The sequence below is a fragment of the Synchiropus splendidus genome, chromosome 2, assembly GCF_027744825.2.
Source record: "Synchiropus splendidus isolate RoL2022-P1 chromosome 2, RoL_Sspl_1.0, whole genome shotgun sequence".
Lineage (NCBI taxonomy): Eukaryota > Metazoa > Chordata > Actinopteri > Syngnathiformes > Callionymidae > Synchiropus > Synchiropus splendidus.
In genome coordinates, this window is record NC_071335.1 from 19,677,050 (window position 1) to 19,700,687 (window position 23,638).

At 47.0% G+C, this 23,638-nt stretch overlaps 10 protein-coding genes across 10 annotated transcripts; 6 read left to right on the forward strand and 4 right to left on the reverse strand.

Annotated features, from left to right (window-relative positions):
• Positions 1-5,930: 5,930 nt before the first annotated feature.
• On the reverse strand, positions 5,931-6,368 carry LOC128754862 (histone H4). Its single transcript, XM_053857809.1, has one exon. It carries the CDS (start codon positions 6,358-6,360, stop codon positions 6,049-6,051), a length of 312 nt encoding a protein of 103 aa, XP_053713784.1. The 5' UTR covers positions 6,361-6,368; the 3' UTR covers positions 5,931-6,048.
• Positions 6,369-8,005: 1,637 nt separating this feature from the next.
• On the reverse strand, positions 8,006-8,407 carry LOC128754867 (histone H2B 1/2). The gene has a single exon (XM_053857815.1). It carries the CDS (start codon positions 8,390-8,392, stop codon positions 8,018-8,020), a length of 375 nt encoding a protein of 124 aa, XP_053713790.1. The 5' UTR covers positions 8,393-8,407; the 3' UTR covers positions 8,006-8,017.
• A 480-nt stretch (positions 8,408-8,887) lies between these two features.
• LOC128754849 (histone H2A-like) lies at positions 8,888-9,274 on the reverse strand. Its single transcript, XM_053857795.1, has one exon. The coding sequence runs from the start codon at positions 9,272-9,274 to the stop codon at positions 8,888-8,890; it is 387 nt and encodes a 128-aa protein (XP_053713770.1).
• Positions 9,275-9,689: 415 nt separating this feature from the next.
• LOC128754841 (histone H1-like) lies at positions 9,690-10,355 on the reverse strand. Its single transcript, XM_053857784.1, has one exon. It carries the CDS (start codon positions 10,343-10,345, stop codon positions 9,743-9,745), a length of 603 nt encoding a protein of 200 aa, XP_053713759.1. The 5' UTR covers positions 10,346-10,355; the 3' UTR covers positions 9,690-9,742.
• A 2,971-nt stretch (positions 10,356-13,326) lies between these two features.
• Positions 13,327-14,589, forward strand: LOC128753512 (histone H2A, sperm-like). Its single transcript, XM_053855294.1, has 2 exons — positions 13,327-13,418; positions 14,211-14,589. The coding sequence occupies exons 1-2, from the start codon at positions 13,327-13,329 to the stop codon at positions 14,587-14,589; spliced, it is 471 nt and encodes a 156-aa protein (XP_053711269.1).
• Positions 14,590-15,841: 1,252 nt separating this feature from the next.
• On the forward strand, positions 15,842-16,454 carry LOC128754842 (histone H1-like). The gene has a single exon (XM_053857785.1). It carries the CDS (start codon positions 15,852-15,854, stop codon positions 16,452-16,454), a length of 603 nt encoding a protein of 200 aa, XP_053713760.1. The 5' UTR covers positions 15,842-15,851.
• Positions 16,455-16,920: 466 nt separating this feature from the next.
• On the forward strand, positions 16,921-17,307 carry LOC128754851 (histone H2A-like). The gene has a single exon (XM_053857797.1). It carries the CDS (start codon positions 16,921-16,923, stop codon positions 17,305-17,307), a length of 387 nt encoding a protein of 128 aa, XP_053713772.1.
• A 480-nt stretch (positions 17,308-17,787) lies between these two features.
• LOC128754868 (histone H2B 1/2) lies at positions 17,788-18,189 on the forward strand. Its single transcript, XM_053857816.1, has one exon. The coding sequence runs from the start codon at positions 17,803-17,805 to the stop codon at positions 18,175-18,177; it is 375 nt and encodes a 124-aa protein (XP_053713791.1). The 5' UTR covers positions 17,788-17,802; the 3' UTR covers positions 18,178-18,189.
• Positions 18,190-18,927: 738 nt separating this feature from the next.
• Positions 18,928-19,419, forward strand: LOC128754848 (histone H3). The gene has a single exon (XM_053857794.1). It carries the CDS (start codon positions 18,939-18,941, stop codon positions 19,347-19,349), a length of 411 nt encoding a protein of 136 aa, XP_053713769.1. The 5' UTR covers positions 18,928-18,938; the 3' UTR covers positions 19,350-19,419.
• A 407-nt stretch (positions 19,420-19,826) lies between these two features.
• LOC128754863 (histone H4) lies at positions 19,827-20,264 on the forward strand. Its single transcript, XM_053857810.1, has one exon. The coding sequence runs from the start codon at positions 19,835-19,837 to the stop codon at positions 20,144-20,146; it is 312 nt and encodes a 103-aa protein (XP_053713785.1). The 5' UTR covers positions 19,827-19,834; the 3' UTR covers positions 20,147-20,264.
• Positions 20,265-23,638: the final 3,374 nt, after the last annotated feature.

Consider the following 23,638-nt stretch of genomic DNA (forward strand, 5'->3'; position numbering starts at 1 on the left):
GCAACACGAACATCAACAACATCAACTTTATCTTAGATAAAATAGGCTGGAATAGCCATAACGTAGGAAAAATTGGGTCTAGCAACCTTAGTTATAGCTTTTTCCAACACTGCATCTAAAGAAAACAAATAAAAAATTGTGTTAGCTAGTTAACATGAGACATTTTTTATCATTAGCACTGTAGCAGTAGCTAACCTGACTAGTTAACCTGACCGAGTCTGCTGCTGTGTAGAGTGTGGGCGTGTGTCAGCGTGTAAGTAAAATGCTTCCTCAAACAAGTTATGATATGAAACTCTAAATGACAGAACAGTGTCTACTGATGGCTGAACAGGAAACTGCATTGAAATCTTCAAGTGTTCTGGTTGGCCTGGGCAAACACATGCTCTTAGATTCTGTAGCAGATCGAAAGGCGGTTAAGGTGCCTGCTGCGTTTAGTGGCAATATCCAACCAATCACCCAGTGACGCTGTTGCTATTAAGTGACACCGTCAGGTCTCTCTCTGCTTCCGGACTGCCGGTTTTGGTACCAGGTCACCCGTAAGCTGTCTGTCTGCACAGACAAGTGGCTTGGGGTTTTGGAGCGCCAGTTTAATAAATTTGATCGTGGTGATGCTGGTGTAATCGCTGTTGCATGTATAGATGGTAAACTCTCATCATTCTGGTCACTTTCATTTCAGATTGTGGGATTTTAGAGTGTGTCTCTCGACAGCGGACCTGCGTGTCCTTAGTTTAATCATTCTCTGGGTGAAATTCCCAAAGTGGCATTGTTGGACTCTTTTCTAATTTTTATTTTTTATTTTTTTTAACTTCACATATTTGCCCAGAAAATTTTGTGAAGTCAATCCTGTCTTCCATTGTGGACGGTTATGTTTTTTTTGTTTTTGTTTTTTTTTCGTGTTTCCGATGAGGAGCATCTTGTGTGGAGCAAGAACAAGTCTTAAACTGATGCTGAGTGCTTTAATTAGGAAACAAATATGGCAGACAAACAGAGATACTGAGCAAGCACTTTGGTTGGATTACTTCTGCAGAGACTCGACAAGAACAAGAGAAGGACTTGAATACCGGGTTCACTGAGAGGTTACTCTAGTTGTCTGCGATACAGAACCTCACTGCCTGATTGTTGTTGAAGCAGCGTTGGCACTGACCCCCGCTGCAGCGGTAGATGTTAGAGAGTCCAATGGAGGCCCCAAGGTTCTTTAGAGACGTTGTCATCTCAGCAGGAGTCAGGGGTCCACGGTTTGGAGGCTTGAAGATTTTGGTGAAGACCAGTGCCCGGTTGGCCCACGCGTTGATCCTCTTGATTAGCTGGAGGATGTTGTACGAGTTGCGATCATTGGTGCAGATTCCATTGCAGGGAGAGGTGGAGCAGTAGAACACCATCAGCTCTTGACCCTGGGCCTGCAGGTTGAACCTCTGGAGGACTCGGTACTCTGAGTGACCAATGATGGGAGGCTGGGTCTGGCAGTAGTGGCCATCCACAGGTTTCAGGACAGTTGCAGCCACCAGACTAGAGCTGGAGTAGATGTCACAACTATTAAGGATCACGTTCTTCACCGAATCAGAGGTATCTGGTACTTGATTCACGTTGTACTGTCCAGGCTGAGAGCCCTGAGGGACCTTCACAGCCAGAGTGAAGGTGGGAGCATTGCTGTTGGAACCAGAACAAATGTTAGATGATGGTGTGAGATCTATTCTGAACAGGGCTGAGGAGATCTGGTCAGGTCTAGGTCTAAAGAACATTAAAAACCTGTCAATAACAGCATGGTGTGGGAACTCACTTGGTGTTGGGGAAGTTGGGCTTGAACCTGTGACAGAGATGTGATAGTTGAGTGTCAGAAACACGAGTCCAGGTCAGTGTGAATAAATAATGAAACAAAAGTTTCACTTTCCTCACAATAACATGAAAAACTGAACCAACAGACGATCAAAATAATGTTCTTCAATCATTCATGAAGACAGAGAGTTTGATGTTTGTTTGAAGATGTTTTCTGGCAAAGTGTTCCGAGAGAAGACGGAGGACCACACCTGTTCAGGAGCTGGTCCACTACATTGTTCAAAATGCCCACATCCACGGCGAGTCCGGGTCCCAGCAGGGCTGCAAGACCGAGGACCAGCAGACTGAGACGGGTCATCTGAGGAGAGCAGAGTCCAGATGACATCACACAATACAGTAGATTTGAAGAGACGGTGGCTCACCTTCTCTGCTTCAGGACGTGTGTGTGAGGATGAGTAAGAGGAGGGTTTGAGTGTGTGTGCAGCAGTCCTGACTTTTATCAGTTAAGTTACCGTGGAAACGCCTCCCAGTGATCGTGTTTCCGCAGGGTGATTCAGGAGTCACATGACAATCAGAAACTTGTTTTGATGAACCAGCAGTCTTTGTCTGAGCTCCTCCAAGTCGGGTTTAATGTTCCCCTTCAATCAGACCTTAGCACAGACTGGCCCTGGGGCCACATGCAACCTTTTGACTGCCCTGTGGCAGTGTGAGAAAAACGATCAAATTGAGCAACTATTTCTGCCTCCTGATTGAGAATTTGATTTTTTTTAATTTTTTTCTCCTTCTTTGCTCTCCACAATCAGTTCAACTCAAAATGAGGTCTGTGACAATAACAGTTTTGCCAGAGGACCTATTGTCGCACGAATGATCGCTGATGAATTCTATTATTGCCATTATTTTGAGCCCAAATGAACTTCTGAGTGATAGTATTCCACAGTTTTGCTGGAACAGCCGTTCAAATACAAACAACCTTTGTGACAGACAAATTTTTACCTTTTTCTCCGGAGTTGCTCGCAGAGATGTGTATAGGTTGCGTCACCACAGCACCGCCTCATCAAAGTGCTGGTGACAGATTTTTGACATTTTTAATATGATTTGTAAAGCATATACTCATTCTCGAAGAATTCCACGCCTGTTCATAGAAAAAAAGAAAAAAAAAAAAAAACAGAGTCTGGACGCTGCCCAATGAAAGAGGGTTTCAGGGGAATTGACGGAAGTGACTCTGACTCTTATTTTCCCTCCATGTTATCTTATACATATTTGTTCTAAAATTCTTGACAGTGTTTCTTTCATTAATATTCCTTAGGTTCTTGAGTTACCTCATAAGTTTGTGGAGTGCTTTACTAGCTACAATGCTCGCGGCAGTAGCAGCAGAGCTAGCAGCAGCTCTAGCGGTCGGTTGGATGGTGTGTTCGGGACCAGCAGTTTGGATCCTCTCCACTCAGCAGACATCTGAACATCGTTGTGTCCTTTTAATAAACAGTGACTGGAGGTTGCACCGTGGCGGACTCTGCCCCTGCGATACTACAGAAGCTAAAACTGCTACATCATGTCAATCTCCACAATCCTGCTGTTCACTGATTTGTGGTTCCACAACAGTTTAATTCAAGGTGAGAATAGTTTGAGTATCTTACCAGCTGTCACTGTTTACCACTGTTACTAAGATAATGCTCTAATATTTCCTTCATTGTTCATTCTCCTCACAATGAGGAGAGATTCTCTTTTCAGCGATGTTATCAAGTCCATCTGACACAAAGGTACTGCTGTGAGCCAAGCGCAGAGCTTTCTCCCTACCCCATCTGCACAGCTCTTTTTAAAGTCAGATTTTGTTTAACTTATACTTTAACTTATAAATGCACAGACACACTTATTTGATTGCATTAAATCATTATATTGCAAAATCACAAGAAGGCAACATCGTGTCGCCAGCTCTATTTAATTTCCTTCAGTCCTCTGAGCTCCATTGTGCGGGAGAGACTCAGCAGCTGCGATCAAAGACCTGAGGTCCCAAAAGGACACTGAGGTCCAAAAAGAACATGATCTTTGACCTCAAACTTGTGGTTCTTTTGGTGGACAATTGAAGAACTAGTGGCTGAATAAACAGAAGTTTGGGTTTCATTTCAACACCAGAGAAGAAGATGTGGAGAGGGAAAACTCCTTTCGTCAGCAAATCTGAGGCGTTCTGAGAAGAGACAGAAAAGTTCTGTGAAAGTGGAACTGCGGCTGGACATGTTACACAACCAGTCGCATCTGGCATCCAAACAAGCGAGTGGCTGGAGTACACACACAGACTTACATACAAGGAAGTAAAACTCACTAGTGCGCACACACAAGCAATGGAAAGATAAACTTTGCAAGTTTACACACACAGGTAAAGACGTGCACAGGTTTGTGATGCCATCTTTGTGGGGACTGCTCACTGACACCCAAAACCTAACCATCCAAATCAATTTACCAAACTTAACCAGGACTCTGGTTAAAAAAAAAAAAAAAAAATCTGATTAGAATCACCTGGTTGTTTTGAAGCCCTCATCCTCAGATTGAGAAAACCCTGCTTTTGAAGCACATTTAAATCATATTCACATCTTCGTGTTTTCACTTATTGTCCGATTTATATAGGAAATCATAAAATCATGTTTTCATAGAATGGTTTTATCCCCTAAACCGGCACAGCATGTTAATATGTTTTATCTTGTTCATCTTGTCATCAATAAAATATGAATGTAAGTGTATATAAATGATTGTTCATGCACAATTGGTGCGAAAGAAAACAACATAATGTGAACATGGAGAGGAAAAACTCTTAGTAGAAATTTTATAGTTTATGGCCAGTACTGTTCAAATGTAGAAATACTTCAAGGGCGAACAACATCAGCCAATATATAATTAGAATAATACCGGTTCAGGAAGTGGATCGAGCAGTTCAATTCCAGATTTAAGCGACACGAAACACAATGGAGTTTCCCCATTTTGTCATGTTTTGTGAGCATTTGGGAACGTTTTGTCAACCTCTCTGTATCGATTATTGATGACTGTTATCATGGAACCATCAAGAAAGAGAAAGTTTTCCCCGCTTTAGGACCACTTCGATCTTATCTCTGTCTAAGTACGAAGTATAACAGATGTAATTGAATGTGGAAAAAATATTAAAGCTGATGTTTTCTTAATAAGTTGAAGTAAAGGTTGTGTTTGAAAGAGCCCAGATAGAAGAACAACACTTCATCTATGTTGAGGCACGATAAGGCCCTGCATGAGAGGAAGGAGACCGGTCCTGAGCAGCGTAGCATTGGTGAGCGAAATAAAATGCAATCGTCATTGGAATTGCTGAAAACAATGGAGTTAGTGGGAGTAACAAGGTGAGGTGTCATTGCGTTGAAGTGCGGTTTTGAGGCTTTTGTGACAAAGTGTGATTTATTTTTTCCCTCATGATAGTTAGTTATCAGAGTTATTAAAATCCAAGATTATTGTTCTAATCAGTGCATTTCTGTGTGGGAGTGGTGTGGATGGGATGATACTTTGGTTGAAACGAAACATGTCAGCAAAAAGACACCTCTGTGCCCTCACCTCATCTGTTCCAAGTGAAAGAGTTCTGTCAAAGAAAAGAAACAGGCAGTCCAAAAACAGTTAAAAAAATATTTTTTTGAATAAAAATAGTTGAAATTAAAAATTGTTATTTTGTGTGTGTAAATCTTATCCATGCCTTCTGAAACACCATTACTGCATTCACCCCCATCTGTCTTATATTGTTGACATGGGTGCAATCCCACTGAGAGCTCTGAGCAACAGAAGTTCATGCTTGCAGAATTTTATATTTAATGTCCACTTGGTGGTGCCAGAGCGCAAATGAACCTTCTTGAAGAGTCGACCGCCTTCAAGAAGCTTCATCTCACCATCACTATTTGCAGCAATATACAGGCTAGACACAGGAACAGCGACTCCCCGGTGACTGGGTTTTGTCACTATTGCGGACAACAGCAGGAGTGTGCTATTCGTACCAAGCCTAATCTTTGTTTTTCAAAATGACCGTCGTCAAAGAAATAATAGGTGCCGGTGCCCCCGTCTACCTGGCGGCCGTGCTTGAGCATCGGGCAGTTTTGCCCGTCAAGTTGTTTCCCCAAAACAATCATTAGCGCATCACGACTATCTGCTGGTGCATTACATATTGTCAATGCATGAGAGGTGACGTGACTCGATCACAGTGCAAAGCTAAAGCTTTTCAGGTGGTGTGGGCGGCTCTTAAAAGAGCCTTTGCGTTTCGAGTGTATCTAGTTGGGTTTAACCGCCGAAGCCGTACAGAGTGCGGCCCTGCCTCTTGAGCGCATAGACCACATCCATGGCGGTCACGGTCTTCCTCTTGGCGTGCTCGGTGTAGGTGACGGCGTCACGGATCACGTTCTCCAGGAACACCTTGAGCACTCCGCGAGTCTCCTCGTAGATCAGACCAGAGATCCGCTTGACTCCACCACGGCGAGCCAGACGGCGGATAGCGGGCTTGGTGATGCCCTGGATGTTGTCGCGAAGAACCTTACGGTGACGCTTGGCGCCTCCTTTTCCGAGTCCTTTCCCGCCCTTGCCTCTGCCAGACATGTTTGCAGTTCAAATGCTGAAACCGAAGTACTCTTGGCCAGAGTTGCCGCCATATATAAACCCAAATCACGGACGTGATTGAAGCCACACAGCGAATGAAAAGGGCGGGCTATAACGTCATTCAAACGTTCACGCTACTCTCCTGATGGTGGGACCGGAATCTCACTCGGACCCTACGCCGTTATTCAGCCGATGACGTTAAACACGTACATGGCTGCTACTATTAGATGATCGTCTGTTGACTGCGCATCCTTGAATGTATTTTCTCAGTTGTGGCTGGACGGGACGGCAACATGGCCGCAGTGAATAGATATGAAATCGGTATGAAAAGGAAGCGACGCATTTGTATCGTTTATATATATATATGAGAATATTCTATGATATGAATATTCCAGTGGTTGTGACATAATGAAACACGCGCTCGTTAGTTTGAGTGTGTGGCTCTGAAAAGAGCCGTTGTGGTGTCGAGTGAGAGGCGTGTGGGTTTAAGCTCTCTCTCCGCGGATGCGGCGGGCCAGCTGGATGTCTTTAGGCATGATAGTGACTCTCTTGGCGTGGATGGCGCACAGGTTGGTGTCCTCGAAGAGGCCGACCAGATAAGCCTCACTGGCCTCCTGAAGAGCCATAACGGCGGAGCTCTGGAAGCGCAGATCGGTCTTGAAGTCCTGCGCGATCTCACGGACCAGACGCTGGAAGGGCAGCTTGCGGATCAGCAGCTCGGTGGACTTCTGGTAGCGACGGATCTCTCGCAGAGCCACGGTGCCGGGCCTGTAACGGTGAGGCTTCTTGACTCCGCCGGTGGCAGGGGCGCTCTTGCGGGCGGCCTTGGTGGCCAGCTGCTTCCTGGGGGCTTTGCCTCCGGTGGACTTACGAGCGGTCTGCTTGGTTCTTGCCATGGTAGCACGATCCTCTTTCTCTTCAACAGAAAAATAGTAAGAGGTTGGCTGGCGGCGCTTGTCTTTTAAGGGTGTCGCGCGTGCCATCAGTATGGCGCTTTTCCCCGAGCTCCTGTACTGATTGGCCATTAGCGCGCGACAGATCCACCCAGTGGGCTCTGATTGGAGGAATCCGTCCCGCTACATTTCAAATCCGTTTTGTGTTGTCGGTGTGCGAAAACAGTTTGCTGGATTCAGAACAAAACAACCACCGCCAGCAAATAATGTTGAGCCTAACCCGCGTTTTTCTTGAGCTTTGCTTTTTGCAATTTGAGGAAGGAATTACTCAGGAGTGATAACCAAACATTGTCTTGTATTGTAAGGAAAGTTGATTTGACGAACGAACTTGTGGACAATAATTATTCACAACGCTCTTATCAGTAATATTATTACATTTGAAGCTGGAAAATTCATGGTATATACGGTACCTATTGTATATGTGAATGGAATGTTTGTGGTCATCACGCAGCAAAGGTCTGAATCGAGTCGACCGGGCTAATATTCAATATAGTAATGTGTGAATATTCTATCCTACCCGGGCTAGAGGCCAGTGTTAGGACCAGTTAAGTTTACGAAGTTCTGTGAGTAATATGAACATTACAAACGTTTTCTCGACTATTTACACATTAGGGTCAGCTATCCCTGAACATGGGAGAAAGGTGAGCTCATCAGATGCAGTGGGTGGCTCTGAAAAGAGCCGTTGAGTTTTGGTGGTTGTCTATTTACTTGGAGCTGGTGTACTTGGTGACGGCCTTGGTTCCCTCGGACACGGCGTGTTTGGCCAGCTCACCGGGGAGGAGCAGGCGCACGGCGGTCTGGATCTCCCGGGAAGAGATGGTGGAGCGCTTGTTGTAGTGAGCCAGGCGAGAAGCCTCTCCGGCGATGCGCTCGAAGATGTCGTTGACGAACGAGTTCATGATGCTCATGGCCTTGGACGAGATGCCGGTGTCGGGGTGGACCTGCTTGAGCACCTTGTACACGTAGATGGCGTAGCTCTCCTTCCTGGTCCTCTTCTTCTTTTTGCCTCCTTTGCCGGCGGTCTTCGTCACGGCTTTCTTGGAGCCCTTCTTGGGCGCGGACTTGGCTGGTTCAGGCATGTTGTTGCTGGACAGTAGCGAATGAGTGCAACCGGCGCAGCTCCTGCTCTTATAGTGGCGGAGCTGACGCGCGAGTGTGTCGTTGCCCGTTTCTGATTGGCTGCCTGCAAAAGGCTTCTGTTACTTTTGTTTCTGCTGTTCTTAGCTTGCGGCCTGACACTGCGTGTGTTGAGTGTTTCTGTACCATATGTATGTTTATCTGAGTTTGCTGAGAATGGAGTCGTTTGTAGTTGTTCTTTTGCCGGTAGAGAAACAAGACACTTTCGTATCTTGTCTTATTCATTCACGTGGAATACAGTCTATTCTGGGCTGGCACTGAAATGCAGAGTGAAATCGGAAAGGCAGCAAAATCTACAAAAACGACCATTGTTAGGGACATACGGGATGTCTGTCATTTCATTTAGTTAATGTGACTACAAGTTATAACTGATCGATGAACTTCTCTCTAGTTGAAAGTGGGTGGCTCTGAAAAGAGCCTTTGTGGTGTTGGAGCCTTTACTTGGCTTTAGCGGGCTTCTCGGTCTTCTTGGGCAGCAGAACCGCCTGGATGTTGGGCAGGACGCCGCCCTGAGCGATGGTGACTCCTCCGAGCAGCTTGTTGAGCTCCTCGTCGTTGCGGACAGCCAGCTGCAGGTGGCGGGGGATGATCCTGGTCTTTTTGTTGTCGCGGGCGGCGTTTCCAGCCAGCTCCAGGATCTCAGCGGTCAGATACTCCAGCACGGCCGCCAGGTAGACGGGGGCGCCGGCACCGACGCGCTGAGCATAGTTGCCCTTCCTGAGCAGCCTGTGGACACGACCGACCGGGAACTGGAGTCCGGCTCTGGATGAGCGGGACTTGGCCTTGGCGCGGGACTTGCCGCCGGTTTTGCCTCTTCCACTCATGGTAGCTTGTGACAAGTAAAGCTTGAAATACGCTACACGGCAGGAAGCTTGTATATATGCCCATGGTGGAGGGCGGTCCAATCTTAAATACTTTCCTCCAATGAATAGCGGACTTTGTGGCGGGGTCGTTGTGGGAGGCGGAGTCGGTGACCATCCAGCTGGTCACAAACGGTTTCGTCTAGCGGTTTAGATGGAATGAAAGGAACTCTGTTATAACGTAATATTTGGTCTCTAGAGAACCCGTTCATGATGTCTCGCAGTTGTAGACACCATATATATATATATATATATATATATATATATATATATCATTAATCTTCGCATTTGTCAGGTTGGGTAAATTACAGCTCTGCAGCTCACGGTTTGCTCTTTCCATATAGACATAAGACAACAGTAATTCAAGGAGGCTCTGTAGAGATGGTGGGTGGCTCTGAAAAGAGCCTTTTGAGGAAGACGAGATTTGAACGTCTACTTCTTCTTGGGAGCTGCTTTCTTGGCTTTGGGCTTGGCTGCCTTCTTGACTGGAGTTTTCTTGGCTGCGGGCTTCTTAGCCGCCTTCTTGGGGCTCTTGGCGGGTTTCTTGGCGGCAGCTTTCTTGGGGCTCTTTGTCGCCGCCTTCTTTGCTGCGGGCTTCTTGGCCGCCTTCTTCGGAGACTTCTTAGCGGCCGCCGGCTTCTTCGCTGGGCTCTTGGGCTTCTTGGCTACTGCGGGTTTCTTGGCGGCGGCTTTCTTAGGTTTGGGAGCGGCTTTCTTGGCTTTGGGAGCTTCTTTCTTGCTCATCTTGAAGGAGCCGGAAGCTCCGGTGCCCTTGGTCTGAACCAGGGTTCCGGCGGTGACCAGCTTCTTCACAGCGGTCTTAACGCGAGCATTGTTCTTCTCCACATCGTAGCCGCCGGCGGACAGAGCCTTCTTGATGGCGGCCAGTGAAACGCCGCTGCGCTCCTTGGACGCGGACACGGCCTTGACGATGAGCTCGCCGACGCTGGGGCCGCTCTTGGCGGGCTTCGTGCTCTTCTTTTTCTTGGCGGCCTTGGCCGGAGCGGCGGCTGGAGCGGGGGCGACTTCTGCCATGTTGTCTCTCAAACGACAGTCTGGCTTGACTGACACGCCTCCCAGAGCGGGATGGACTTAAAGTCGCCATGAGAACCGTAGAGAGTGGATGCAGCTGCTGCTCCTCCGAGGAGCGTCGCCGCTCCTCGCTTGTGTTTTCTCTCCGTCTGTCAAAACAGAAAACGGCAATTCTGAAAAAGGATTTCAAACTGCTAGTAAACACAAGTGATAGCGGACAAGTTTCTCTTTCCAGTCCACATTCAAACACTTGGACTCGTTCTGCCACTTTTGTGTCGAATCGTCATAAGCTCCCGTCCTCGCTGTCGTTAGCGCTCGTCCTCACCGATGTCTTCCTCGTTTATCTCCAATAAAAGCAGAAGAACTGATGAAACAGTCGTCAAACAGCAACATTCGTGTAGCATTGTCTTCTTTTCTTCTATCTACATGAGGTTTTGGTCGCTTTTCTCCTCCCACGTCGAAAAACAGAACGTTTAAAACACACAGCAAACACACACTCACGGTGGTTTCCAACTTAAACGAAGAAATGATGAATTCAACTCGATTCTGAAAATGATTTTGTTTACCAGACATTTGATTACAAGAAAATTGGTCAATTTGCTAACCAGGTGACATGTAGACATGTTCGGTGGCACCTTTTTATCGTTGCTACATTACATTGAGAACATATCATCATGACGGCGGATGGTAATTTAATGACGTCAGTCTTTTGAGAATGTTTAGATAAAATCGTGAGAGTCTGTGTTGTATCTTGAAAGTATATCAGCTACTTATTTGATGCAACAGCACTGATCATACCAGAACTCAATTTGAGCCTCAGGTGGTTTTATTCAACAGAGCGACCTCCACTTTTAAGTGTGTTTCTACACTACTTAACAATAAGCTATGAGTAGACATCCACTCATGGTGACACTATGTAACAGTCTCTTGTTAATTGATGTAGTTGTACATTGTGATGCTGTTTTCGATTCAGAATGTATTATATTGAACCTGAATAAAACACGAAAGAGAACAACTGCAGTATGTCACTTAAAAAAAACCCAACAGAATTCTACTCAATTCCATAAACAGTGATAGTGGTGTCTTTGTGAAACTCAAAATATGTCCAGTTTAAAATGGATAGAACCATCAAGAGATATGGCAACGCTTTTATGAAATAAGTAGTTTAGAGCTGAATTCAAATCACAATATTATTCTGGTGGTAAGACAAATGTAGACAAAGCATGCGGCTGAGTCAGAGAAACACTGAGTACAGTAGATATACATTGGACTGCACAAGTAGAACTCGAGAGTCACTGTGAAGAAACTCAACCATCTCAAAAGTTGGTGGCACCACACCCACATATAACTCATCTCCCATTCTTCTTATTTTCCTTTTGGCTTCTCCCTTCAGGGGTGGCCACAGCGGATCATCTTCCTCTATCTCACCCTGTCCTGTGCTTCCTCTTCTCTCAAACCTACAGACCTCATGTCCTCCTTCACCACCTCCATTAATCTCCTCTTTAGCCTTCCTCTCCACCTTCTCCCTCCAACCCCAACATCTTCCTACCAATGTACTGGCTCTCTCTCCTCTGTACATGTCCAAACCATCTAAATCTAGCCTCTCTGATTCCTAAACACCTGACATGTGCTGTTCCATGTGCTGATCTACTGCTTCCTGATGCTATCCATCCTGCTCACTCCCAGAGAGAAGCTCAGCATCTTCATCTCTGCTACCTCCAGATGTGCCTTATATATTCTTCACCTCTTTCTCACACTCTCTATCTCCCTGGACAGTTGAGCCTAAGTACTTAAAATCCCCCACCTTCTTTGTGTCTGTATCCTATAACTTCACCTGTCCACTTGGGTCCCTCTCATTCACACACATGCATTCCGTCTTACTGCAGCTAACTTTCATTCATCTCCTTTTTAACCTCCACCTCTCTAGCTTATTTTAGACTTGCCCTCTGCTCTCATCACAGATCACAATTTCATCTGCAAACATCATTGTCCTCCACTCGTCGGCTTATCGGGGTGTCATGTCTTTGATTTATAAAAAAGGAGACCCTTACGACATAAACAGCTGGAGGCACATGATGATGATAAACATCGATTATAAGATTTTAGCTAATATTTTAATGCAAAGGCTCGGCACAACCCTTGACAGCATTGTTGAAGGAGAGCACACCTGAGAGGTGAAAGGGAGAGTGATGTGGGACAACCTGGCCACCCTACGTGACATCACTGACACGAAGAGTGATTTTTATGTGTTTGCCTCCGATCAGAAAAAAGCCTTTGATTTCTTATGTAGGAATTATTTGTGCCATGTTTTAAGAAGTTACGGTTTTAAACAGGATTTTATTGATCAGATTAAACTTTCATATGCTCAGTCCACTGTCCAGGCTAACGTCAATGGTGTTTTACATTTAGCCATTAACCCCCTCTTAAACAATATAAAAAATGACCAGAGATTAAACGGAACTCGGACACAAAGTGGCGAGAGAATCGTGGCCATGGCGTATGCGGACGATATCGTACTGGTAATCAATAACCAAGACGAACTGGACATAGTCAATGAACACTTGAAGAACTATGAAAAGGCCTCAGGAGAAAAATTAAACCAACACAAAACAGAGGCAGTCTGGTTTAGAAATCCTAATAATAAAGTCCCACTTGCTATAAAAGATCAAACCAAAACTACCATCCAGAGAATAGAGTTCTCCCACACATGCAGCTACAATGAAAACTGGAGCGCAAAAGCAAGGGAAGTGATAGAAGAACTTAGCAAGTGGGAAAACAAGAACACCACTTACAAACTCAGAATTTTAATCATAAAAACATTTGTTTTATCTAAATTAATGTTCTTAACAAACATATTTCCTCCTCAAGCGCACACTATAAAGAGATTAAACAAGCTGCTTGTCAATTTTATCTGGGGAGCCACCAGAGAGGTGGCAAAGCGGGAGCTGCTCTTCAAAAGCAGAAAAGGTGGAGGGCTTGGAGCCATGGATGTGCCGCTTAAGCTGCTCATAACCTTTTGTAAAACCATTGCTGCTGGAGTCCAGCGAAATGCTGTGTGGGTGGGGCACAGATCCAGGTGGGAGAAGAAGAAGGGTAGAGCGAGGAATAACATCCCCTACTATGTTTTAGCATACTCAGACTTTAGAGCGAGACATGGGCACCTGCCGATTAACTGGGTCGCAGACTCCAACAAAAAGATCTACAAGATTATATCAAATGATCTTTATGGTGGTTATATCTTGTATAAAGGCCTCCAAGCGGAGCATTACGGCACGTGCGTTAGGAACATCTTTGCCCGGGATATGGCCGAGAGTAAGAGAGACATCATGTGGCTAGTGTCCATCGGCAGACTCGCAGTACGGGCTGTTGTAAAATGGAGTTGCTTTGTTAAGACCAAGTGTTGTCCTGTTGATGGATGCCAGCAGGACGAGACAATTGACCACCTGTTGTTGGAGTGTCCTCGGGCCAGAGATGTGTGGGCCAGGATAAAAGACATTGGACTGGATGTGGAGGTCAACCGGAATACAGTGATGTTTGGAATCTTTGGTGAGTCCATACCCCAACAAAAGAAAGATCTATATTGGTGTGTGATCTCCCATGTGGCATTCAAGTTGTGGAAGACCAGATGTATGCTGGTCTTGCATAATGGGGCGACGCCAAGTGACGTCATCGCCAACAAGATAATTGCGGAACTGAAACGGCAGAGGTCCATAGACACAAAAGAAAATGTGCATCGACAATGGAATGTTCTATCGTCATGATGGTCTTATTTTAAAGCAAATGTTTTAATGTGGTGTAAACTGTATCTTACTTCTTTGTTATGATGTGTTAATTATATCCTTTGTATTAAAATGTCATTTCAATAAAGTAATTTAAAAAGGAAAGGTGCTGGGAAGGCTCGTGCCAAGGCCAAGTCGCACTCATCTCGAGCTGGACTCCAGTTCCCGGTCGGTCGTGTCCACAGGCTACTTCGTAAAGGTAACTATGCAGAGCGTGTCGGTGCCGGCGCCCCCGTCTACCTGGCGGCCGTGCTGGAGTATCTGACCGCCGAGATCTTGGAGTTGGCTGGGAACGCCGCCCGTGACAACAAGAAGACCAGGATCATCCCCCGCCACCTGCAGCTGGCTGTCCGCAACGACGAGGAGCTCAACAAGCTGCTCGGAGGAGTCACCATCGCTCAGGGTGGAGTGTTGCCCAACATCCAGGCGGTTCTGCAGCCCAAGAAGACTGAGTCTAAGTCTAAGTGAATGTGTCTGATGAGCCAACAAACCAACGGCTCTTTTCAGAGCCACTCACTTTGTCGATTGAGTTTTTCTTATCTTATGGCCTCAACGGTAAGGTCCTTGTGAAAGCTATAACGTGTGGGAGAGGCATGGCTAAGTACAATTCTCTGCAACATTTACAATCACAACAGCCACTTTCAACCATGTGTTACACACAGTTAAAACTGTAAGTACACTTCCACCTGTAAAAGTAACTCAACACTCATCACAATCCGAGTTTATGGTCTTGCTAATATCTGGGAGTATCGGACACGGTGTATGTTGAAGCAATGGAGCAGAGCGTCTCTTGTTGACTCCACTGATGTAAAATGACTCCATAGCCATCAATGGTGAGTAATATACAAAATACATTACTTGAATCTAGATCACGGCAATGTGAAACACAGACTGACTTCATATCGTGTTAATTATGGATCTGATGATCAAAGCCATCACAAAGTATAATCATTGAGCATTTCATGGATACAAATATATTTGAAGATTTATGAAGAATTTGAAGAATTATGAACAAACGTCCTCACTCAGCATCTGAGGGGATTTTACATGCCTGAGGGCATCAGACATATCTGACCATCACTAGTCAGAAGTGAGTAGTTAAACTGGCATTTGTTGATTTCACCTTGACGGTCGACAGAAACCAGCGATTGTGCAACCTAAGATGATGGTACATTCTGACAGAAGAAAATATGTTGTTGGACTTTAATGGATGGAACTAATACACACGAAAGCTTTTCTTTGCTGAATCAGTTTTAGGTTCTAAATCGTCATATTTTGTCAGTGAGGAAACGTCGATATATATTTATCTTTCAAATAAAAAATCAACTGCTAAATAAGAGAACAAGTGGACTAGTGTTTCACAATGTTTTCATGGTGTACATTTCGCTGTAGACAAACGAAAAAAAAGCGCAAGAGAAGGAAATGATTCCGAGCCATCGCTCCAACTGAGAGGCGCCGAGAGTAAAGGTGAGATACTGCGGGAAGATCTAACAATTTCAGAGTGAAGACAAAAGTGTGCAGTTTCACTTGTGACTGCAGCGATGTATGACATTTGTTTCACATTGCCGTTTTCTGTTTTGACAGACGGAGAGAAAACACAAGCGAGGAGCGGCGACGCTCCTCGGAGGAGCAGCAGCTGCATCCACTCTCTACGGTTCTCATGGCGACTTTAAGTCCATCCCGCTCTGGGAGGCGTGTCAGTCAAGCCAGACTGTCGTTTGAGAGACAACATGGCAGAAGTCGCCCCCGCTCCAGCCGCCGCTCCGGCCAAGGCCGCCAAGAAAAAGAAGAGCACGAAGCCCGCCAAGAGCGGCCCCAGCGTCGGCGAGCTCATCGTCAAGGCCGTGTCCGCGTCCAAGGAGCGCAGCGGCGTTTCACTGGCCGCCATCAAGAAGGCTCTGTCCGCCGGCGGCTACGATGTGGAGAAGAACAATGCTCGCGTTAAGACCGCTGTGAAGAAGCTGGTCACCGCCGGAACCCTGGTTCAGACCAAGGGCACCGGAGCTTCCGGCTCCTTCAAGATGAGCAAGAAAGAAGCTCCCAAAGCCAAGAAAGCCGCTCCCAAACCTAAGAAAGCCGCCGCCAAGAAACCCGCAGTAGCCAAGAAGCCCAAGAGCCCAGCGAAGAAGCCGGCGGCCGCTAAGAAGTCTCCGAAGAAGGCGGCCAAGAAGCCCGCAGCAAAGAAGGCGGCGACAAAGAGCCCCAAGAAAGCTGCCGCCAAGAAACCCGCCAAGAGCCCCAAGAAGGCGGCTAAGAAGCCCGCAGCCAAGAAAACTCCAGTCAAGAAGGCAGCCAAGCCCAAAGCCAAGAAAGCAGCTCCCAAGAAGAAGTAGACGTTCAAATCTCGTCTTCCTCAAAAGGCTCTTTTCAGAGCCACCCACCATCTCTACAGAGCCTCCTTGAATTACTGTTGTCTTATGTCTATATGGAAAGAGCAAACCGTGAGCTGCAGAGCTGTAATTTACCCAACCTGACAAATGCGAAGATTAATGATATATATATATATATATATATATATATATATATATGGTGTCTACAACTGCGAGACATCATGAACGGGTTCTCTAGAGACCAAATATTACGTTATAACAGAGTTCCTTTCATTCCATCTAAACCGCTAGACGAAACCGTTTGTGACCAGCTGGATGGTCACCGACTCCGCCTCCCACAACGACCCCGCCACAAAGTCCGCTATTCATTGGAGGAAAGTATTTAAGATTGGACCGCCCTCCACCATGGGCATATATACAAGCTTCCTGCCGTGTAGCGTATTTCAAGCTTTACTTGTCACAAGCTACCATGAGTGGAAGAGGCAAAACCGGCGGCAAGTCCCGCGCCAAGGCCAAGTCCCGCTCATCCAGAGCCGGACTCCAGTTCCCGGTCGGTCGTGTCCACAGGCTGCTCAGGAAGGGCAACTATGCTCAGCGCGTCGGTGCCGGCGCCCCCGTCTACCTGGCGGCCGTGCTGGAGTATCTGACCGCTGAGATCCTGGAGCTGGCTGGAAACGCCGCCCGCGACAACAAAAAGACCAGGATCATCCCCCGCCACCTGCAGCTGGCTGTCCGCAACGACGAGGAGCTCAACAAGCTGCTCGGAGGAGTCACCATCGCTCAGGGCGGCGTCCTGCCCAACATCCAGGCGGTTCTGCTGCCCAAGAAGACCGAGAAGCCCGCTAAAGCCAAGTAAAGGCTCCAACACCACAAAGGCTCTTTTCAGAGCCACCCACTTTCAACTAGAGAGAAGTTCATCGATCAGTTATAACTTGTAGTCACATTAACTAAATGAAATGACAGACATCCCGTATGTCCCTAACAATGGTCGTTTTTGTAGATTTTGCTGCCTTTCCGATTTCACTCTGCATTTCAGTGCCAGCCCAGAATAGACTGTATTCCACGTGAATGAATAAGACAAGATACGAAAGTGTCTTGTTTCTCTACCGGCAAAAGAACAACTACAAACGACTCCATTCTCAGCAAACTCAGATAAACATACATATGGTACAGAAACACTCAACACACGCAGTGTCAGGCCGCAAGCTAAGAACAGCAGAAACAAAAGTAACAGAAGCCTTTTGCAGGCAGCCAATCAGAAACGGGCAACGACACACTCGCGCGTCAGCTCCGCCACTATAAGAGCAGGAGCTGCGCCGGTTGCACTCATTCGCTACTGTCCAGCAACAACATGCCTGAACCAGCCAAGTCCGCGCCCAAGAAGGGCTCCAAGAAAGCCGTGACGAAGACCGCCGGCAAAGGAGGCAAAAAGAAGAAGAGGACCAGGAAGGAGAGCTACGCCATCTACGTGTACAAGGTGCTCAAGCAGGTCCACCCCGACACCGGCATCTCGTCCAAGGCCATGAGCATCATGAACTCGTTCGTCAACGACATCTTCGAGCGCATCGCCGGAGAGGCTTCTCGCCTGGCTCACTACAACAAGCGCTCCACCATCTCTTCCCGGGAGATCCAGACCGCCGTGCGCCTGCTCCTCCCCGGTGAGCTGGCCAAACACGCCGTGTCCGAGGGAACCAAGGCCGTCACCAAGTACACCAGCTCCAAGTAAATAGACAACCACCAAAACTCAACGGCTCTTTTCAGAGCCACCCACTGCATCTGATGAGCTCACCTTTCTCCCATGTTCAGGGATAGCTGACCCTAATGTGTAAATAGTCGAGAAAACGTTTGTAATGTTCATATTACTCACAGAACTTCGTAAACTTAACTGGTCCTAACACTGGCCTCTAGCCCGGGTAGGATAGAATATTCACACATTACTATATTGAATATTAGCCCGGTCGACTCGATTCAGACCTTTGCTGCGTGATGACCACAAACATTCCATTCACATATACAATAGGTACCGTATATACCATGAATTTTCCAGCTTCAAATGTAATAATATTACTGATAAGAGCGTTGTGAATAATTATTGTCCACAAGTTCGTTCGTCAAATCAACTTTCCTTACAATACAAGACAATGTTTGGTTATCACTCCTGAGTAATTCCTTCCTCAAATTGCAAAAAGCAAAGCTCAAGAAAAACGCGGGTTAGGCTCAACATTATTTGCTGGCGGTGGTTGTTTTGTTCTGAATCCAGCAAACTGTTTTCGCACACCGACAACACAAAACGGATTTGAAATGTAGCGGGACGGATTCCTCCAATCAGAGCCCACTGGGTGGATCTGTCGCGCGCTAATGGCCAATCAGTACAGGAGCTCGGGGAAAAGCGCCATACTGATGGCACGCGCGACACCCTTAAAAGACAAGCGCCGCCAGCCAACCTCTTACTATTTTTCTGTTGAAGAGAAAGAGGATCGTGCTACCATGGCAAGAACCAAGCAGACCGCTCGTAAGTCCACCGGAGGCAAAGCCCCCAGGAAGCAGCTGGCCACCAAGGCCGCCCGCAAGAGCGCCCCTGCCACCGGCGGAGTCAAGAAGCCTCACCGTTACAGGCCCGGCACCGTGGCTCTGCGAGAGATCCGTCGCTACCAGAAGTCCACCGAGCTGCTGATCCGCAAGCTGCCCTTCCAGCGTCTGGTCCGTGAGATCGCGCAGGACTTCAAGACCGATCTGCGCTTCCAGAGCTCCGCCGTTATGGCTCTTCAGGAGGCCAGTGAGGCTTATCTGGTCGGCCTCTTCGAGGACACCAACCTGTGCGCCATCCACGCCAAGAGAGTCACTATCATGCCTAAAGACATCCAGCTGGCCCGCCGCATCCGCGGAGAGAGAGCTTAAACCCACACGCCTCTCACTCGACACCACAACGGCTCTTTTCAGAGCCACACACTCAAACTAACGAGCGCGTGTTTCATTATGTCACAACCACTGGAATATTCATATCATAGAATATTCTCATATATATATATAAACGATACAAATGCGTCGCTTCCTTTTCATACCGATTTCATATCTATTCACTGCGGCCATGTTGCCGTCCCGTCCAGCCACAACTGAGAAAATACATTCAAGGATGCGCAGTCAACAGACGATCATCTAATAGTAGCAGCCATGTACGTGTTTAACGTCATCGGCTGAATAACGGCGTAGGGTCCGAGTGAGATTCCGGTCCCACCATCAGGAGAGTAGCGTGAACGTTTGAATGACGTTATAGCCCGCCCTTTTCATTCGCTGTGTGGCTTCAATCACGTCCGTGATTTGGGTTTATATATGGCGGCAACTCTGGCCAAGAGTACTTCGGTTTCAGCATTTGAACTGCAAACATGTCTGGCAGAGGCAAGGGCGGGAAAGGACTCGGAAAAGGAGGCGCCAAGCGTCACCGTAAGGTTCTTCGCGACAACATCCAGGGCATCACCAAGCCCGCTATCCGCCGTCTGGCTCGCCGTGGTGGAGTCAAGCGGATCTCTGGTCTGATCTACGAGGAGACTCGCGGAGTGCTCAAGGTGTTCCTGGAGAACGTGATCCGTGACGCCGTCACCTACACCGAGCACGCCAAGAGGAAGACCGTGACCGCCATGGATGTGGTCTATGCGCTCAAGAGGCAGGGCCGCACTCTGTACGGCTTCGGCGGTTAAACCCAACTAGATACACTCGAAACGCAAAGGCTCTTTTAAGAGCCGCCCACACCACCTGAAAAGCTTTAGCTTTGCACTGTGATCGAGTCACGTCACCTCTCATGCATTGACAATATGTAATGCACCAGCAGATAGTCGTGATGCGCTAATGATTGTTTTGGGGAAACAACTTGACGGGCAAAACTGCCCGATGCTCAAGCACGGCCGCCAGGTAGACGGGGGCACCGGCACCTATTATTTCTTTGACGACGGTCATTTTGAAAAACAAAGATTAGGCTTGGTACGAATAGCACACTCCTGCTGTTGTCCGCAATAGTGACAAAACCCAGTCACCGGGGAGTCGCTGTTCCTGTGTCTAGCCTGTATATTGCTGCAAATAGTGATGGTGAGATGAAGCTTCTTGAAGGCGGTCGACTCTTCAAGAAGGTTCATTTGCGCTCTGGCACCACCAAGTGGACATTAAATATAAAATTCTGCAAGCATGAACTTCTGTTGCTCAGAGCTCTCAGTGGGATTGCACCCATGTCAACAATATAAGACAGATGAGAACTCTTTCACTTGGAACAGATGAGGTGAGGGCACAGAGGCGTCTTTTTGCTGAGATGTACAAGTTTGGGTATATGTTTCGTTCCCCCCTCCGTAGCTGGATCGTGTTTGATTGGCACTTTGATCAAATCGCTCCCTGAGTTTGCTGCCATGAGAGAGAAAATGAAGCACAATAAGTAACAAAATTAAACAAGTAACACAATATTAAATCGTAATCCGATACCTTTAGTCGCAGAGGAAGAAGCCTCTGGTGTGATTGGGGCTGATGGAGAGTTGGACCAGGTGGAAGAGGAGAAAGCAGCAGAGTAGGTAGGTGCCCTCTCTGCCACAAGTCTCTGCTCTGCTGGGAGAGTGAAGGCTGGGGATCCAGCTACCAGTGCACACCCATGGCTTGTATAATGTGCAGTTTATCTTTTAGTTGGCACCTCAGAGTCTCCGCCATCTCTCTGGACTACAGTACTTGAAGCGTGCCAATCTCCTCCTCCTCTGGGGAATGTCACAACATTGAAAGAAGGGGAATCACCTTTGAGCCCGACACTCTCTTCTGACATCTCCACAGTAGCATCATGGAAGGGTGCCAGGACTTTCAGTGTTTTCCCCAATGACGTTGCGCTGCTCCATTGTGAGTGGCGCTATCTTGGTCCTCATGCCAGCCAATGCTGCTCCAATGGACTACATGAAATGAAGAAGCCCGTTGTAGCATATGGCAGCTGCTGTTTTCAGCTGACACCTGATTGGTGATTGAGGCTGTGTGAGCTTTAAGGGGTTGGAACAAAAACCTGCACCCACTGCGTCTCTTTCTGGAATAGTTTGGACTTCTAGACCAGGAGTGTCAAACTGGCCCACGAAAGGGCCGGAGTGGGTGCAGGTTTTTTGCTTCAGCCCTGAAAGTACAGACAGTAATGGGAATTGTGCATGTATTATACAATATTAATATTGTTGGAATTGCTTGTGCTACTAATAAAGAAGTTATTTACAGACGGAGGAATGCTGAATGAAGAGAGTGTGGCTGAGTGTGCATGAGAAAGAAAAGTTAAAGACAGACATTCTAACTGATTAGAGGATGCACAGTCAGACGGAGGAGGCTGAAAAGTACCTCCTTCTCCAGAGCTGGGTCCGGAGGAGGGGAGCATGCCTTGTGATTGTTGCCATGGTGACCAGGGAGCCAGCGGCCAGCACTCGCATCAGCAGCTGAGGGCCAATCAGACGAGGACGGAGCCCACATGGAGAAACTTTTGTGTTTAAAGGGGTCAAGACCTCAGATATTTTTTTGTCGCTCTCCCGCACTACTGCTGAGGCGAAGTCAGGTGTAGTTGCTGAACCAGAATTCTGTGTATGTATTAGACTCCTCTGTCAGGGAATACATTTCTTGGATATAACTTGTTGGATTCTTGGTCGTCATCCTCACGGGTATAGACAGGAGGTGCATTTCCAACACCAATCAGGCGTCAGCTGTAACAAACAGCACCTGACTAACTATCAGATTGGTGAGTAGGTGTCCTCTTGATTGGTTGGAACAAAAGCCTCCACCCACTGCGTCTCTTTGAGGACCGGTTTGACGCCTCTGTTCCAGACTGTTCTGAGCTCAGCAAGGAGAAATGCAGGCGCTTCTTGTAAAAGGGTGAGGGAGGGGGAGGATGAGGGTGACCATGCAATTCTCTGATGCCAATTGCTGCACCTTGCTGCCAGTGTCCAAACAAGTGTGTGCATTGTGGAGGGGAATTTATCAGTCCCGTCCCCTCCACTATGGTAGATGGCGCTATGACCGCTTGAGTCCCTCCAGTTCAGCCTGTCAGTCAGCAGCTAAATCGCACTAACAGCAAGTAATTTGTCTCCCTTCATGGTGAACATACTGGACGATCAACTTCAACAGTTCGACGACAACTTGCAGTCAATATAGCGCACAACTTCCATGGGGTTCTTGAAATGGCATTTTTCATTTAATTAGCTCACCTTAATTTTGTTGGATCAATTTAAATAAAACTGCTGTGTGACAAAGAGACAAATCCAGCAGCAGAGTTTGATGTGGTCTGGTTTAATATCATTTGAAAAATCGACGGAACAGAGACATGGTTTTGCTCAGCATTAGCAACATAACTGGCTCAGATGCTCCTGTGAAGTAAACAACTTTTCCTAAAATCAACATATTGTGTTGTATAGTCTACAGCTAACGTCTTAAAAACTGAACTGTCAATCAGTAAACACCCGCAGGGTCACATGACTTCTCTGCTGGATATAATGTTATTAGTTTGTCATCGACTTGTATCTAGCCAGTTCAGTTGCATTCGTGATGCTAATCACATGAGTGGTCAGTTCAGTCAAAAACGAGTGGGCAAGTGAAAACGCTGGACCCCATGTAGACTGAAGCTCTATCCAGCATGGAACTTGTGCAGATACGACCCGATGGGGTCTGAATCCTGTGACCTGGCTGATTCCTCTATGCCAAAACCGCAGCATCGCAGAGCGGAACTTAGAGAAAAGAATAAACCGTCTGCTGGTTTCTGTCCGATACTGACTTGGTACGGGTGCTATCTATGCTATTGATCCGCCTACCACTAAAATACAGCGATGCTGCTTGCTGCACTTTCACAACGTTGGCGCACATAGTGAGTGGAGAGACAACATGGCGGATCAGAGAGACAGAACTGCACCTCTTTATCTACTGAGGAAGTCTACTAAAGCACTTGGATGCAGCTCTTTCCAAGTCAGTCAGAACTGCTCCAATCGTCTTCTGTGCTATTTCACATCTTCTTGTGGAGGAATTGTTTCTCTGGGTATGTAAGATCCAGGATTTCTCTGCAATGCTCTCTGAGAGGGACGCCATCATTCTATGTATCATCATCATCATCAACATGACAAGCTCAGGGTGTCTGCCTCATGTGTTTATCACCATTTTACTGGAGAACAAGAGCTTTCATCTGAGTAGATTTTAGTCTGGAAACATTC

Coding starts and splice junctions, on each gene's coding strand:
- LOC128754862 (XM_053857809.1), bottom strand. CDS start 6,360: ATGTCTGGCAGAGGCAAGGGCGGGAAAGGACTCGGAAAAGGAGGCGCC.
- LOC128754867 (XM_053857815.1), bottom strand. CDS start 8,392: ATGCCTGAACCAGCCAAGTCCGCGCCCAAGAAGGGCTCCAAGAAAGCC.
- LOC128754849 (XM_053857795.1), bottom strand. CDS start 9,274: ATGAGTGGAAGAGGCAAAACCGGCGGCAAGTCCCGCGCCAAGGCCAAG.
- LOC128754841 (XM_053857784.1), bottom strand. CDS start 10,345: ATGGCAGAAGTCGCCCCCGCTCCAGCCGCCGCTCCGGCCAAGGCCGCC.
- LOC128753512 (XM_053855294.1), top strand. CDS start 13,327: ATGGATGTGCCGCTTAAGCTGCTCATAACCTTTTGTAAAACCATTGCT. Junction 13,419..14,210: donor TGGGTGGGGCACAGATCCAG/GTGGGAGAAGAA, acceptor ATTTCAATAAAG/TAATTTAAAAAGGAAAGGTG.
- LOC128754842 (XM_053857785.1), top strand. CDS start 15,852: ATGGCAGAAGTCGCCCCCGCTCCAGCCGCCGCTCCGGCCAAGGCCGCC.
- LOC128754851 (XM_053857797.1), top strand. CDS start 16,921: ATGAGTGGAAGAGGCAAAACCGGCGGCAAGTCCCGCGCCAAGGCCAAG.
- LOC128754868 (XM_053857816.1), top strand. CDS start 17,803: ATGCCTGAACCAGCCAAGTCCGCGCCCAAGAAGGGCTCCAAGAAAGCC.
- LOC128754848 (XM_053857794.1), top strand. CDS start 18,939: ATGGCAAGAACCAAGCAGACCGCTCGTAAGTCCACCGGAGGCAAAGCC.
- LOC128754863 (XM_053857810.1), top strand. CDS start 19,835: ATGTCTGGCAGAGGCAAGGGCGGGAAAGGACTCGGAAAAGGAGGCGCC.